This window comes from Macrotis lagotis, chromosome 1, assembly GCF_037893015.1.
Source record: "Macrotis lagotis isolate mMagLag1 chromosome 1, bilby.v1.9.chrom.fasta, whole genome shotgun sequence".
Lineage (NCBI taxonomy): Eukaryota > Metazoa > Chordata > Mammalia > Peramelemorphia > Peramelidae > Macrotis > Macrotis lagotis.
The window spans coordinates 613,226,996-613,243,987 of NC_133658.1; the positions used below are offsets into that span (position 1 = coordinate 613,226,996).

Sequence of the window (16,992 nt, forward strand, 5' to 3'; positions counted from 1 at the left end):
TATATATACACCAGCTCTCTCTCTCTCTCTCTCTCTCTCTATATATATATATATATATATATATATATACACCAGCTCTCTCTCTCTCTATATATATATATATACACCAGCTTATATACACACCAGCTCTCTCTCTATATATATATATACACCAGCTCTCGCTCTCTCTCTCTCTCTATATATATATATATATATACCAGCTCTCTCTATATATATATATGTATATATATACCAGCTCTCTCTCTCTCTCTCTCTCTCTCTCTCTCTCTCTCTCTCTCTGTCTCTCTCTCTCTAAGTGATTTGCGCACTCCCTCATCTCTCGGGTGGCGGGGTCCGCATTCGCACTCGGGTCCCCTGACTCCATGGCCAACAACACCCTGGCCGCCGCCCCAGGTCTAGTGCACGTCCGCGCCGACCCAGCGCCCATCAAGCCTCCCGGCCTCCAGCCCTGCCATCAACCATGCTGGGTCGGCATTCGGCGAAGGCGCCGGCTTTGGCGGGCAGCGCCCCTCCCGGGCCGGGCCGCCCCGGCCCCCCCCCCTCCCCCGCCCCGGGCAGTCTCCGGGAGGCGGGCGGCTCCGTGCGCCTGCGCGAGGCGGCGCGGGCGGCGGGCCGGGCTGCAGGCGGAGGAAGTTTTCTCTTTGCACTCCACCCCGGCAGCAGCTCGGCGGCGCGGCCCACTTCCTCCGGCGGCTCCCGGCGGCTCCGCGGGTCCGGGTCGGGGGTCATGGAGCCCCCGCCTCCGCAGGAGGTACGGTACGCGCCCCCCAACCCTCCGGGGACGGGGTTTGCCGGGCGTGCCCCGCAAGGCCCGCCGCCCCCCCTCCCCGGGGCCCGCCCCTCCCGCGGCACGTCTGCCGGCGGTCACGGGACCGGCCCTGCCCCGGGGGCCCGGCCCGGCGGGGCGTGTCAGCCTGGCGTTCGGGCTGCGGGGAGCGAGCCTCCCGCCCTCCCCGGGGGCCGGGCCGCGCCCCCACATCCCCGGGAGGGGAGGCGGGGAGCGGGGGAGGGCGCCCTGCCCCGTGAGTCTGCCGAGGGCACTGGGCAGAGGCGGCCGCCAGCCCCGGAACGCGCACCTGCCAGGCTTGGCGCTGCCCCCCGGTGCGGAGAGGGCACCGCAGTTGTGGGGCTTGTACGGGGCCTGGTTGTAGGAGGGGCCGGAGGCGCGGGGCCGGCGGGGCCGGTGAACCTGGACTTGGCGCTTGGGGAGCCCGGCGGGCGTGCAGCGGCCCGTGCCTGGGCAAGGCTGGGAGGGAGACCCCGGCAGCCTGCCCCTTGGCAGAGGCCGAGGAGACCTCGGCGGGGTCGGGGGCTTGGGAAGCAAAGCTGCTTTATCCAGACGAGCACGTGCTTTTCTTCCTCCCCCTGAAGGCGGGAGTTGCTGCTGCTGAGGGGACCTGATGGATCGAGGTGCGGGTCGGCAGCCTTTATTAGGTGCCTGTTATGTTGAGTGTTAGGGACATGAGTGATAACAACAACAATAATAACTAACATTTATACAGTGCTCACCGTGGGCTAATGGTAAGAAGAAAGACACCAAATAGTTCATTCTCCCGAAGAGCTCACCATCTAGAGAGAGCCAACATGGGAACGACTATGTGTAAACAGTATATACAGGATATCTTGGATAATAAACAGAAAGAAGGGTTTGGGAGAGACCTACTAAAAGGCAGGAGTCAGAAGGACATGAGGACGGAGAGAATTCCAGGAATGGAGGACAATCAGTGAAAATGTCCTCAATTTTAATTTCAATGAAATATTCTCAATGTTTAATCTGTGTGGGGTCTGCCTCTCTATGTTGTTCTTTAGTGAATACTAATTAATACTATTAGTATTCATATTCCATGTATCTCTGATTTTATTTTTGGACAAGTCATTTTCTCTCACTTCAACTGTTACCTTATCTGTAAAATGAGGGTGTGGTATTAGATGACCTCTAAAATCGACCTCTAAAACCTTTTCTAGCTGTCAGTGATTTTCCCTCTAATCTGTCCCATCTCACCTTGCAAAAAAAAACTTTTTTGAATAACTATATGGGTCCCAATAAAACACAAAGATTGTCCATTGGTCATCCTTTATATTCACTGCCTGACAGGGTCACCTCTTTTTCCTGTCATACATTTCTCTGATAATATCTTCTCTGCCCCTTTTCTGGAGCCGTTCTCCTTTGGTAATGGGCTGCAGCCCATTCATGCTCATCTGTCCTTTACCCTCTGAGTGACCTAAAACTATTTGGTATCCCATATTTTGTAGCCATATCCCATACTTTATAGCCAACTTTGGAAGAAGATTAAAAAAGATTGCATTAAAAATGGAGTTTTATTTTAGAGAGAAGCTGGGGGTACATTAAAAAATATTGCATAAGGGACAGCTAGGTGGTACAGGGATAAAGCACTGGCCCTAGAGTCAAGAGGACCCAAGTTCAAATCCAGCCTCAGACACTTAATAATTACCTAGCTTTCTGACCTTGAGCATGTCACTTAGCCCCATTTGCCTTAAATAAATAAAATTTTTTAAAAATTGCATAAAAAAATCACACAATTTCTAAAATACCAGCTTACTCTGCTTTTATTCAGCTTGTTCATTTGAAGTATTTATCTATTAAGACATGCCTTGATGAAGCAGATCTATTGGTTTTTTCACTTCAGACTATGGGCAGTAGCCATTCTTCATGCATTTGGTTTTTCCTACACAGTGTTAGGCTAAGCTCTTCTGAGTGATTATGGCTCTAGTTCTGGAGACTTCGCATTGATCCAGACATTAATACCATCTGTAAACTCTGGCATATGAAAGATATCACTAGCTAGAATGAATCCCTCTTGTTTTGGAATCTAGACAGGACTTCCATGTCTAAATTTATGATCCTATGATTCCTACTTTAGGTCTTAATGGATATTTTAATCAAAGGGTCATCAAAAAAAGTGAGAATCTCCTATAATTTTTTACTGTGTGCCCAAGAGCTAACTTTTTTGGAGAAAAACCTTTAAAGTAGCATTGTCAACAAACCATAAGATCTTACATTCTTTTATTAAACCTGTTAGTCAATTTTGGGATAGTTACAGTGTGGCCTAGTTTAGCATATTGTTTGTCACAGTCTGACATATCATCAATGAAGATGTTTTCAATATGGAGGTGAGAAAAATTGCAGATTTTTCTCATTAAAAATTTTGTAGGGGCGGTTAGGTGGCACAGTGGATAAAGCACTGGCCCTGGAGTCAGGAGTACCCAGGTTCAAATCCGGTCTCAAACACTTAATAATTACCTAGCTGTGTGGCCTTGGGCAAACCACTTAACCCCATTTGCTTTGCAAAAAAAAAAAAAATTTTGTAGGGGTGGCTAGGTGGTTCAGTGGATAGAGCACTGGCCCTGGAGCCAGGAGGACCTGAGTTCAAATGTGGCCTCAAACACTTAATAATTGCCTAGCCATGGCCTTGGGCAAGCCACTTAACCCCATCACCTTGAAAAAAGAAAAAAAAATTGTAGAGATGAGAAAACAGCCCCCTAGATTAATAATGATATTTTCTTAAGCACACTCCTTTGGGGGGCAGGGTTGGTAATGAGCTTTGTGATTCCTCCTTCCCTCCCATGTCTTTGATAACCTTCACATCCTTGCATCAAGCCATGCAGGCTCTGAATCAATAACATCCTGAGTACTGCCTGGACCAGGTTAAAATATAATTGGAAAATATTTAACAAATAAATAAAAGTACTGTAGACTATGTTGTTCAATCATTTTTCAGTTGTATTTAACTCTTTGTGACCCCATTTAGAATTTTCTTGTTATATTTTCTGAAGTAGTTTGCCATTTCCTTCTCTAGCTCATTTTACAGACAAAGAGACTGAGCAAACAGGGTTAATTGATTTGCTCAGGGTCATACAACTAGAGTATCAGAGGCTGGATATGAACTCAGGAAGATGAGTCTTCCTGATTCCAGGTCAGATTCTTTTATCAACTGAACCACCTACCTGCCCCCACAGGAGAATATAAATAATACTAATATGTGGTTTCTAAATCATTATGCTGCAGGCAGGGGGATTTTATTTGAGTTTGATACTACTGTTCTAGACATAAATACTACTATTCTAGCATAAATTGCTTCCAGCAGTGACCTCCTCTGTCTATACTTGGTCTACTACCAAGAAGTTGGAGTCCAGGTGCTAGGGAGGTAAAGTATGATAGGATTCCTTCCCAGGAGAATGGGGCCTCTAAGTGGAGATTTCTCCTGTATAGTGAGGCAGCAGTGTAAGGATTAAGGAAAGGGTGAAATCTGGAGAGTGAGTCAAGGCTTAAGAGATGTATAGACTGTAACTGCTATGTTTAGGAGTCTCATGGAAAGCCTTATTTAAAAGCCATGTTTAAGCTGAGCCTTAAAAGATTGTTATCTTTTAATCAAAGCAGACAGGGAAGTCTATTTCAAACTGAACAGAGAATGTGGGCAAAAGTGTGAATTCAAGAATGAACTAAGACAGTCTAACCGGCACAGAGGAATCTGACAGAAGACTTATATGCTATTCAGAGATTTATAAAGCAGTTCCTCAGTACACGTATGAAGAAAATGAGGTCCAGGTAGGTTAGTGTCAGATCTGGAATTTACATTCACGTCCTGCATATTTTCCACTATAACACAGTTGAATTTTATCTTTCGGACACTAGGGAACCCTTAGACATTTTTGAATAGAGAATAATAAAGTGATAATTTAGGAAGATCAGTTTGTGAAACAGGATAGATTGGTTGAGGTAGGACTTAGAGACACTAGTTAGAAGGCTGGTGCAAGTTAAATATTAAGTAATGAGAGGTCTAACTAGAATTCTGTAGAGGTAGGAATATAAAGGAATAATAAAAAATGTATTGGTGACTTGCTAGATGTGGAGAGAAAGGGGAGAATCCAAAAGTGAGTGGACATTTGGGTGCTGGATGGAAACTTTTTAAAAAATTGGACTGGAAAGGGAGGAAAGAGAGACAGTTAATAAAAACAGTAAAAGATTATTTAGTGACTTTGAGGCCGTGAAATATATCTTAGACACTGCACTTAGTTATGTTTATGTCTCCCTGATCCTTCCATTCTTTTGATTCCTTATTTTTCTCCAAATTCTAACAGTTAGTGTCCCTACTAAGTTCTTTCCTTGAAGTGGTGCCATGAATATAGGAAATATTAATGAATATTTATTGATTTGAATAAATACATCTTTTCCACTGTCTAGCATAGTAGGCAATAAATTTTTTTCGTTAATGAATGCGTTTATTGTTTAAATTTAAATGTTCCCATATCATATTGCCAGAAAACAAAATATAACTTTTATATTTGCCTTAGGAACACAGAGAAAAACAATTTCATAGACATATTTAGAAACAGTTCTAGATCTGAACTCTCTTGGAACCAATCTAGCTGGCTGAAGAGGGAACTCCTTGCTATTCATAGATAATCAATCTCTTAAAAACTGAATTGTCTAGTCTTTCAAAGTTCAGTTTTTTGAATCAGGGGTAATTAGGAGACTGGTGCAATAATTTAAATATGAAGGAATCAGAGTTCCAGCTAAAAGGCTGTAAGGGTAGGAAAGTAAAGGAATATTACAAAATTAAATTTTGCTTCTTTTAAGAAATCATTCTTGACCAACTCTACTCCATAATGATCTTTTTTTTCTGTAAAGTATATCATTTGTGTCACTTCTGTTTCCTTGGAATATTTTGTTATTGCTGTATATATTTCTTGTTGCTCCAGCTGTTTAAATTTTAAGTTCCTTGTAGACAGGTAGGTAGGTTACCCATTGTATTTCTTATACTGAGGGCCTACCACTGTGCTGTGTATACAGTGAAACTCAGTAAGGAGTCATTGAATTGTCAGAAAGAGTTCACTGAAATAGTAGTGTATCTATGTCATTATATTCTTGTTGGTCAAAGGTTGACAGCAAATGAAAATAAATTATTCATCTGAATACTTTTTCTTTTCTTCCTTTCTTCTTTCCTTTCTTCTTTTAGGTGGAAACAAGAGAAGATGAAGAGCAAAACATCAAATTGGCGGAAATTTTGGAGCTCTTGGTTGCAGCCGGGTACTTTAGGGCAAGAATTAAAGGCTTGTCACCCTTTGACAAGGTAAGAAGAAAGTCCTTTGTGTCACACAAGTGTGGTTGACATCAGGAGTTGAAGATAATAGAAAGTCATTTTAGCCACTGTCTTTCTTTTTTTCTATCTACTCCTCTGCCCCATTTCCTAGCACTTACCAACTCTCTTATTATTGAAGTGTTTGGATTGTTCATTTTCTTTACTTAATGCCATTCAGAAATGTCTATTGAACTGCTTCTATTTTCATAGTAGTGGAATTCGCAAAGAATCACAAGTCATGCCTTCTTCTACATAGATGATCAAGTTGGAGAGGCACAAGATAAATCTGGAGACTGTTTAGATTTGGAAGAGATCCTAGTCATTATCTAATTCAGTGCTTCCTAGATTAAGCTAAACAGTGGACTTGGTTTTTGTTGTTTGTTTCGAACAGAGAGCTCTTTATTTTCTTTTAATAATACCTTCAGCATATATTCTTGACAATTATATTATTAGATCAAAGGGTATGATTATTTTTGTAAGTTTTACTGTGTTTTTACAGATTGGCGTCCCCTGACCCCCTAATAGTGTTATTAAAATATTAGGTATAGTCATCTCTTTATTTGTCCCTACAAGTTTAGGGAACTATCCAATAAAAATGATTTATTATTGAGGTAATTTCAAGATCTTTACATAAAAGGTTTTATAAAGAAATAATCTCAGGAATAATCTCAAATTCTGCCTCTATTTTCCTCTTTTTAATCTCAGTCTGAGCTAGGTCTCTGTTGTGACCTGGTCGGTTGGTTGGGGAAGTGAGGACTTTTTGTTTCTATTATTTTTGCTAATATTTGATTAGTCTTGGGCGGCTGGGTGGCGTAGTGGATAAAGCACTGGCCTTGGAGTCAGGAGTACCTGGGTTCAAATCTGGTCTCAGACACTTAATAATTACTTAGCTGTGTGGCCTTGGGCAAGCCACTTAACCCCATTTGCCTTGCAAAAAATCTAAAAAAAAATATTTGATTAGTCTTGGTATTCAGGTCCTCCTTATCCCTCTTAGCACAGGTGAAACAGGGTTTAATTCTCCCCTTTCTCCTACCTTATATTTACCTGTCTTACATTCCTTGCCTCCCCTCTTCTTTCCATAGTTCCAAGGACTTTATTAACAACTAAAGAAGATAAAATGAAACATTTCACATCATATGGAATTGTTATTTGAGAGTACATAAATTTTTCCTTAAGTAAAGTATCCCCAATTTGCCAAGACTGGTAATGGCCAGCAGGACTTTCAGAGCTAATCAGTCCTAACCTCTGGGGTCAGCTATGATGCTGCCTCAGAAAAAGACCCAACATATATGTCTTAAGATCCTTCCAATTCACTCCCAAACATGTGACTTTGGGCAAATCACTTTTGCTTTCTGGGTACAGTCTCATTTGAAATCACAAATTAAATGAAGAAAATCTACACGTGACTCTTCTGGGCTCCATCTATTAGAGCTGCTCTTTCTAGCTAGGGTCATTTTTTTATAAGACCCTTCATAAAATTTTGCCTAGAGACCCAAAATATAAACGTATGTCACTGAAAGGGAAAGTATTTGAGAGCCAAAAAAGTCAATTTTCTGTGTAGTATAATTGAGAGTGTGATATAGTGGAAATGCTCCCCTACCACGCCCCCCCCCCCAAAAAAACATGTACCCTTTGCTTTTAGTGTCAGAAAGCCTGGTTTATGATTCTCTCTCTGTGTCTCTCTGTCTCTCTCTTTCTCTCTCTCTCTCTCTCTCTCTCTCTCTCTCTCTCTCTCTCTCTATATATATATATATATAATGTTACTTAACCTTTCTGACTCTCAGTCTCCTGCCTATAAAATGAGGATAATAATACTTGTACTAACTTCTTTGTAAGGGTTTTATGAGGATTCCATAAGCCAGAGCCAGTCTGATGACTTAGGCTAGAAATGGAAATGAAATGTGAGACACTTGTAGACCATCTAACAGTTAAAAGGAGGCTTACTTAATCATAGCTGGAGAATAACATTTAGAATAGGGAAAAGGATAGTTGTTGAGCATAGACAGTTCTGTGCTAGTGTTAGTCAGATTGCAAGTTTTTAATCAGAAGCCTAACATTGCTCCTGGCTCCTTAAGTCCTGGCTGGTTTTGTACTCCGGAGACCAGGAAATGAAGTCAGCTAATTAAATCTTGAAGACAATTTTAGAGCTGTTTAAGGAAAATCTAGCCTAGCCTGCAAGGGGCAGGGCCTTCGGATATTATTAGAGAAAAATCTTTTCTTGTACTTTAAAGCATTCAACAAATGTGAGTTAAGTGCATTGGATCAGTTTTTGTTGTAGTGCAGTCATTTTTCAGTTGTGTTTGACTCTTCATGACCCCATTTCTGGCAGAGATAGTAGATGGTTTGTCACCTTCTCCAGTTCATTTTACAGATGGGGAAACTGAGGCAAACAGGTTCAGTGACTCGCCTAGGGTCACACAGCTAATGCCTGAGTTTGGGTTTGAACTGGAAGATAAATCTTCTTGACTCCACTGCACCACTTAGCTTCCCCATTCGATGAGTAAACAAATACATATTTAGCAAGTTCCTTCTGGGTACTATGGAGGTTACAAATAAATAAAATATATCTACATAATAATATATGATGCTATATTTAACATATATAACTACATAATAATAATCTAGTTGAGGCATACACATGATAACTAATAGTATTAAGCAATAATCCTATGGGGTTTCAGGGAAATAATTTTCACCTTAAATGGTGAAGGAAGGATTCATATAGGAGAGACTTGAGCTGGTTCTTAAAGCTTGGCTAGAACTTAGATGGACAGAGAAGAAAGGAGAGGCATTTCATTCTGAGGGAAGAGGTGCCAACAATGGCAGAGATGCATTTCATCTGAACAAAGTTTAATTATTTTTTGGAGGTAAGTCCATGATTGGGTTATTATAGGATGTAGTACATCTGTCTCACCTCTGATTGGGTTGATTATACGTGTCTTGGGGCTATGCTCTGGCCAACTCTGGAGAGTATACCTCCCCAACTTTGGAGTCAACTGCTTGTCATTTTCTGTAGCACAATAATATCCCATTACAGTCATATATCACAACTTGTTTAGCCATTCCTCAATTGATGAGTATACCTTTGGTTTCCAATTCTTAACTTCCACCAAAATACCTACTAAATCTTTTTTTTTTAAAATAGATTCTTCCCCCCTCTTCTCTCTGCCACCTTTTTTTTTTTTTGGATGGACAACTGAGCCCTGAACCAACTTGCATTTGATTTCTCCTCTTAAATCTTTCCTTTTTTCTTTTGAACAAATCTTATATCCCCAACACAGGTTATATGTTCCTGTAGTACAGGCACCATGACATATAATTTTCTTTAAACTCACTGTCCAATAATAGTTTCATAAATATATGTTGAGTGACTAATCTTAATCTCTGTTTTGGATGAATTATAACTAAAGTGGTAGAAGACTCTTTATACTTACACGTAAATATACACAACCATGCTTAGTTTATATAGAAACAGTTAATCATAGTTCTGACTTTCCCCTTCTGCTCCTTCCACCAAAGCTGAAAAGGGAAATTTAATTTTTTTTTTTATTGTTTTTCAGGTAGTAGGAGGAATGACTTGGTGTATCACTACCTGCAACTTTGACATAGATGTTGACCTTCTGTTTCAGGAAAACTCTACAATAGGTCAAAAAATGTAAGTTTCTAGATGAGTTAGTCATGAAGTTGAGCTATCCTAAATGAAACTTCTTATTGGTCAGAGTGTATTTGACTTGTATTGTGCAAAATTGGTTGTTGTAACTCAAAATAAAATGGTGACCTCTTTATGACCATATATGATATAGCATTTCCATGAGTTCTTCAGCTGAGAGCTAAGAGACTACTCTAGAGTTGGTCAGAGATAGTTGGGGGATTTAGAGAAGATAGGAGTTGGAAGGGTTATAAAGTAGTTATAGGAGGGAAGTTTTTGACCTCCCTGTTATCTTTTGTAGAAACATTTGACATTCTCTTTTGACTTCCATCTGCCCAAGAACACCTTCCCACTACCCTGCTGAGGACCCAGTTTAATTATCCTCAGATAACATAGTTGGGCCTCTGTATTTATTGATCAAAAAAGCTGGGTTATAGTCCTTTCTGTTACTTACTGAGTTTCCTTAGGTAAGGCTTTTTTCTCTCTGGGCCTTAATTTCTTCCACTATAAGTAATCTCAAAGCTTTTAACTCTGACATTCAATGGTTTAATTATCCCTTGAATGCTATAGATAATTCCAAAATACTGAATAATCCCCAAATCACCTCTGTTTGACTCTGCAATGTATTAGGTGATTGATTAATTTATTCAACAGATTTATCTCCCTAATTACATACTGCTTAGGCCGATATTCATTCAGTCAACATTTATTAAGTATCTATAATTCAGTTGGTAATCCTTGAGCTCATTCCCACTGATGTGAGAATCTCTTTTTAAATATAGTGAGTAGCATGGTCTTGTATATAGTAGGCACTCAATAAATACATTCGTTAGTTTGTTGGTGAGAAGTTTGCAAGTAATTTATTTTGTAGGGTGATAAAAGGAATGACCCTGATATTAAACATTTTCCACCGATCCCAAGAGGACTCTCCCTTCCACAATAACCCTCCCTTCTCTCCTTGCCTCCTAACTCTTTCCTCTTTATGGGTCCAATGTCTCTTTCAACCAGGCTTTTGCTCTTTTCATCTTGCAAAAGATTGAAACAATTTGTAGGTAGTTTTGGTATTTGGAGACATAAAACTCCCCCCAGTAATGCTCAGAGGTTGGTGTTCACCTGATTGAAGACAGGGATCTTCGTTTCTCATCTTGGCTTTGCCATTTGGTTGTAGGCAAATCATTTCTTTGGACCCCATGTTCCTAATTTGTAAAATGAAATGGTTAGGGTAGGGAATAGCTGCATCCAAATATTTGAAAGAATCTCACGTGGACACCAGATTAAGCTTATTCTGCTTTGTCCTAATGTGAAGAACTAGGAACTATTGGGGAAATTTAGACTTGGGTTAAGAAAAAAATTCCTAACAATTAGAGCTCTCTACAAGTAAAATGAACTGCCTTTGGAGATAATTGGTTTCCTTCATTTGAAATCTTCAAGCAAAGGTATCTACTTGTCAGTTCTTGCAAGAGTGGCTTTTTGTTCCGGTTACTTAATTAGACAAGATGATTTTCCTAGGTCCTTTCCAACTCTGAATTTCTTCAGTCTCTTCCTTCTAGCCTAGAACCACATCTATCCCTGCTATCCCTGAAGGTACTGTTAATAAAATACTGAGAACATTAGTTATAGAAGAAAAATATAAAATTTCAGAGAGAGACAGTATAAAAAAAGCACCAAACTTTGGGAAGGTCTGAAATAGTTTTTCTTGGTACCATAGAGAACCAGGCAAATGCATTATTCCTCATAAGACTCTGAACAAAGACTAGCTAGCAGGTCCCAGTCCCTTGGTTTTTTTGTTTTTTGCTTATAATTTAAAAAAAATTCTCATTTTATATTGCAGAATAAATGATCTATTATTCCAGATAGTTATCTTTATTAAAATAAGAAATCTGCAGACACTAGAGGGAGCTTTTCTCTTACTGAACTGAAATGTGTTTTTTAACCAAAAAAAAGAACCTATCCTACATAGATTATTATAGAAGCACATGTTCAGATGTTAGAGACTGAAGTTGGCCAGGCACTGGAAACTAGAACCTTTGTTTCTAAAGAATATCTCTTTCAAACAAGGCTGCCATTAGGTTATTGGAGAAAGAAAGGCATTAAAAAAAAACATGCAAAAATATGCGTACATAAAGAGATCTATATTCATCTGATACATCTTTCTCAAATAGAAGATGGTGTTTATTTCTCTTCTGTCACTCATCTGGAAAATATTCACAAGTAGAAGATTCCAGTGATTTCCTTTGGTTCCCATTATCTCAAACTCTGCCAATATATTCTTTCCATAACTAACCTCAACACATCTTGCTGTAAAATATTCTCTGTGGATATTATTCAGAAATTTTCTTTTCAGAGATTTTTCAAAGGCCATTTCTTGCTTCTTCAGTCTTTTCTTGGCTTTTTTCTTTCAACAGTGCTCTGACAGAGAAAATTGTGTCTGTCCTGCCCAGGATGAAGTGCCCACACCGCTTGGAGCCTCATCAGATCCAGGGGCTGGATTTCATTCATATATTTCCTGTTGTTCAAGTAGGAACCTTCCTGTATATTAGGGTTTGGGGGATAGGAAATGGACCCTTGATTTCTTTGACTTAAAACTCCTTATGCCAATGCAGGTTAGCGCTTTACATGTAATATATAAATGTGTGTGTGAGTGAGTGAATTAATGAATGAAATGAGAAAGCATTTAAGGACTTACCATGTATGAAACTGTGCTGAACATGGAAGATACAAATAGAAAAGCAAGAGTGTCCCTGTTTTTGAAGAGTTCTGATTCTAGAAGGAGGAGACAACACATCATATAGGAGGTTTCAGCACCAAGTAAAATGAAAAGGCCCCCATGGTCCTTAGGATGCAGACAAGGCAGGTAGGGTTATGCATTTTTTTGATGTTATTTCAAAAGATAAAAACAATATTCTTTTATAATGTTGAATTATTTGACCATGCCAAGGACTTTCGTGGCAATAACTTTATTTTCCACTGAAAGCTACTTCTGTTTTAAGTAGTTGCCAGGCCACTTCTCCACAGAGATCCCTGTTTCTTAGGATGATGGAAGAAGGAACCAGGCTTGGAGTAGGGCAAGTGACCTGGAGGCATTGCTTTTCCAAGGGTTTTTGTAATTAGGGTCCATCTGGGTCTGAGGGAGGTTTAATTTATCTGGTAGATAACTTGCATCTTTTCCTCAGGGTGTCTGCTCTTTTAACTCAGATGGTTTTCTTGCCCTGTGGGTGATAGTAGAGATGGTTGGCCTTTCCTACATAAGTTGATCCTGTGAATGCTATCTGTGGGGGTTGGGTTGTCAGCAGGACCTATGATTTCCAGAGTTATATGTAGTCTTAGAGAGATATTGAAAGCATGAATATATGTGGCTTGTCCAGGGTCACTCAACCATTATGTGTCAGAGGTAGAACTACAACTCTACTGTGTTTCCTGAGTCAGAGGCTGAAGGTCTGGGATTCAAGATCTGGTAAGGGCACTTAAAGGTCTTGTTTCAGGATATCATGGTGATGGTCCTTGATGTTAACTTTAAAAAGCTACTGCAAACATTCTAGTAATTCTTAAGGGCTCATTTTTTCACATTCTTTGAATGTTCCAGATCAAGGTGTTTAGTACATGTTGGTTTTTATTGATGAGATGATGGAATCTAATGTTCCAATTTTGAATGCTGCAAGAGTACAAAAGCACTATGATAGCCATTTAAGGAAGAGGGTTTAGGCCAGACCTTCTCTTTTTCCTTCAAGGAATCTGTTATCCTACCAATAGTCAAGGGAGAGGTATTAAGTTTTTGGCTGATGGAGTCAAAGTATCTTATAATCCAAGAGAGCTTCCTGATATTGGGGGACATTGACTTCATTTTGAACACAAAGGGACAGGTATTGGCACAAGGGAAGTTGTAGCTTGCATGGAAAAAATTTCAGGGAATTTTCTAAGGACAGGAAGTGTCTGACTGAGTTAAGCACTAGGGCTATAAAAAAGGGCAAAAACAGTCCCTGTCCTCAGGTAACTTAAAATCTCTTGATTCCTCAGGCCACTTTTTCTTGTCCTGGGTCGTTTTTCTTTTTTTCTGGATATTGACAACCAGCTGAAGTGCTTACTAAAAAGGCTATTCACATGAAAATACTTTTTTAAAAATTCATCTCTAACATGTGATATTAAACAGAGGGTCATTTATTTTCCTGGAGGAAACTGAATACTGACACTTGTGTTGATGAGAGAATATATAATGATTTCCTCTGGCTCTTTTGTGGAGGTGGAAGTAGCATGCAAATGAACTTCTTACCAGCCTCATAATATCTTCTCATATTGCTCATGAGCCTAGATTTATTCAAAGGACTTCAGGGGTTCTCTTCAAATTCTGTGGTTAGATGGTCCAATTGTAATATTGATTGCTAATGTTTATGTAGAACTGTGCTTCATACATACATGTCTACTGTGCTTTACCTGTGTGATCTTGGCAGCAAAACTATGAGGTGGGTATGTAGTGCAAGCAGCATTTTTTTTTTTACTTTTGTAGATGAGGAAGCTGAGGCTCAGAGAGGTTAATTGATTTACCTGGGGACACACAAGTAGTAAGTCTCTCAACTGAGACTAAAATTTGGATCTTCTTCTATTTCAGTGCACTTTCCTTTGCACAAGACTTCATGAAACTGGACTAGAGTAGGAATTTTGAGCCTTTTTTTTTGAGGATGTACTAAAATTTCATTTTTCTTAGGCTTTGAGGTCTGGGGGTAATATTCTTGAGCAGAGAAGAACTTACTCCAGAGAATCCCAGCAGATCTCCAAAAAATGGGATCTGGTGGTCATAGTTCTTTATGTACTCAGTGGCAGGTGCTACTGAGCATAAATCTTTTATATTTGAGTGACCCTCACCAGTAACCTCTGTATTTAAGATTAGGAAAGAAAGAGATACAAATTGCAGCTCTTCCCCTTGGAAAGTGGCAGAAAAGACTGGTGCATGATTAGCTTTCTCTCTTACCACTCAAATGTGAAGATATTAAATTGCAATATTTTTCTGAGGGAAATAGCAGCCAAGTTTGTTACTTGGATTTTTGATGGAGAATCAAGGAAAATTAAGTGCATATTTTGAGTCTCAGTGTCTCATAGACTTAATGTGAAGGGACTCCAAGCTATCCTTTTTAATGCTTTAGTGAAGGGAGGGAATCTGAGGTTCAGGGAGGAAACATGTTCAAAGTCATTTAGGCAGTATACATCAGAGATGGAATTTGAACAGAGGTGCTCAGGTTCTTGAAATAATGTTCTTTCTGTGCCTTCCAAATATGTATGTATGTATGAACATGTATGCATAATGCACATATATATTATGTCTAGTATTTATGCCATTTTACAGAATTAAGTTCTTCATTGTCTCAGAAAATCTCTGTACAGACATTCAAGATCAGGGAACCCTTCTCAGTGAATATCATGAAATGTCCAAATTGTTTTATTGTAATGAAATGTTGTTTTGATAGGTACACAGCTAGAAATCTTGTTTCCTGTCAGACCAAAGACAAGAGATAGAATAGAGCTGGCGCTCAGCATCTTTTTCAGTGAATTAGCAAATGAAAACGAGTGCTACAAACTCTGTGAGGGTGGTGAAAGAGAACTTACATATATTCTCCATCCTACTTTTCATCTTACAAGTTCCTGAATCTTTTTGTCTATTGTGCTATATAGTGATGTGACTGAGAGGCAGCATTATGTTGTATTATGTAAACAGGCCTTGGAATTAGAAAGACTTAGATTTTTAAAGTCCTGTCTCTGATAGATCCTGCCAATAAGACTCTAGACAACCATCTCAAACCCAGACAGATAGGATGAAATGACTTCTCCGTAGTCCACGCTAATCTAGTCTTAGAACTAGAATTCAGATCCCAAATTCCTACAATAAAACTTTGTTATGGTGAATTAATTGTAACTGTGTCAACAAAGTTCTGTTACTGAGGATCAGCTTCAAGAATATAGGAAATAGCATTGTTTATTTCATATATATATATTTATAATATTTTGCAAAATTAACTTTAACTATTGCAATTAGATTTTAACACATCTGATCCTATTTTTCCTTATTAGTGGTTGGTGAAACGTGCCATAGAAACCAGAGAAGAAATGGGTGACTACATCCGCTCCTACTCCGTATCTCAATTTCAGAAAATCTATAGTCTCCCTGAGGTCAGTGAATTTTTTTCTCCCCCTTTTTTTGTTGAAATTTTAGCCGCCTGAAGGAGTCAGGGAAACAGGTAGAAAAGGAAGAAAGGAGATGCTCAGTAACATTTAGTGAACTTGTTCAAAGTACAATTATCAGAGTCCTCTTCAGCTCTCTACTTGGATCTCAGACAGAAACTATATATACGTTAGAGAAGTTATAAGTATATAGTGTTCAGTATCTTTTCCCCAGACTATCCCATCTTCAGTGCCCAAACTGGGTCTTTTTGTACTTGATAGGCATTGAGGATTTAGTAGACATGGAGACCAAGGGTTGTCTGATCATTTTGTAAGATGCACTGGGTCTTACCTGAAGCCTTGTAACTGGGGAAGGGAGGGGAGGATTGTTTTCATGGGAGAAAAGGTCATGGAGCTGAGGAGTGCTATACCTCTCTCTTTTGAACATTCTCACTGTAGAAAGAATATAGCTGTCACTCTGGGTTCATTAGGAAGGGTCAATACCCCTATGCTAGTGGGGATCTAAAGTGTTCCAGAGGAATAAGCAGGACAGTCTCAAGTACAGGTAAGTCAGTAAGAGGGGTGAGACAGGTGGAATAGATCTAGGACCATAGAATTTAAAGCTAGAAAGCACTTTTGAGAACATTGAGCCAAAAGCACCATTATTTTATAGATGAGGAAACTTGGGCCCAAAGAGGTTAAGTGATTTGCTCAGGATTAAGGAACTGGTATCTTATAGTAGATGAGATTAGACCCAAGTCTGTGTGGACAAAACAAAATAGTTAAGGCAAGGGAGGAGAAAAATAAGTTTAGGTAGACAAGATTTAGAGGTAAGAGGGCTAACAGAACAGCACCAGCAAAAAATGAGTTACCAAACCCTGATGTTAGGACAGAGGTTTTCTTCTTTGCCCCATTTTTTAATGTCTGTTGGTATGTTTGGAGGGAGGTAGAGTGAGGAGATGGGGTCAAGTCTGTATCCACAGATATGCCTCATTACACAAGCCCCACAGGTGAAACCTCTCCCAATTATGTCAAGTTTATCTTATCCTAGAGGTTCTTGACCTATGAAGTATGGCTAGATTTAGGGAGTCTGTG

The 16,992-nt window shown here is 39.7% G+C and overlaps 1 protein-coding gene across 3 annotated transcripts in view; it reads left to right on the plus strand.

Annotated features, from left to right (window-relative positions):
* Positions 1 to 613: 613 nt before the first annotated feature.
* The window catches only part of CCDC93 (CCC complex scaffolding subunit CCDC93), a 116,940-nt gene continuing 100,561 nt past the window's right edge, over positions 614 to 16,992 (plus strand). For 2 of the 3 annotated variants that reach the window (XM_074215012.1, XM_074215013.1), the window contains exons 1-5: positions 614 to 751; positions 5,979 to 6,092; positions 9,662 to 9,756; positions 12,156 to 12,267; positions 15,808 to 15,906. In XM_074215012.1, coding sequence (XP_074071113.1) covers positions 728 to 751; positions 5,979 to 6,092; positions 9,662 to 9,756; positions 12,156 to 12,267; positions 15,808 to 15,906 — 444 coding nt within the window. In that variant the 5' untranslated portion in view covers positions 614 to 727. Of the gene's footprint in view, positions 752 to 1,321; positions 1,411 to 5,978; positions 6,093 to 9,661; positions 9,757 to 12,155; positions 12,268 to 15,807; positions 15,907 to 16,992 lie in introns of those variants that run through there. The other variant, XM_074215014.1, reaches the window with a different exon arrangement.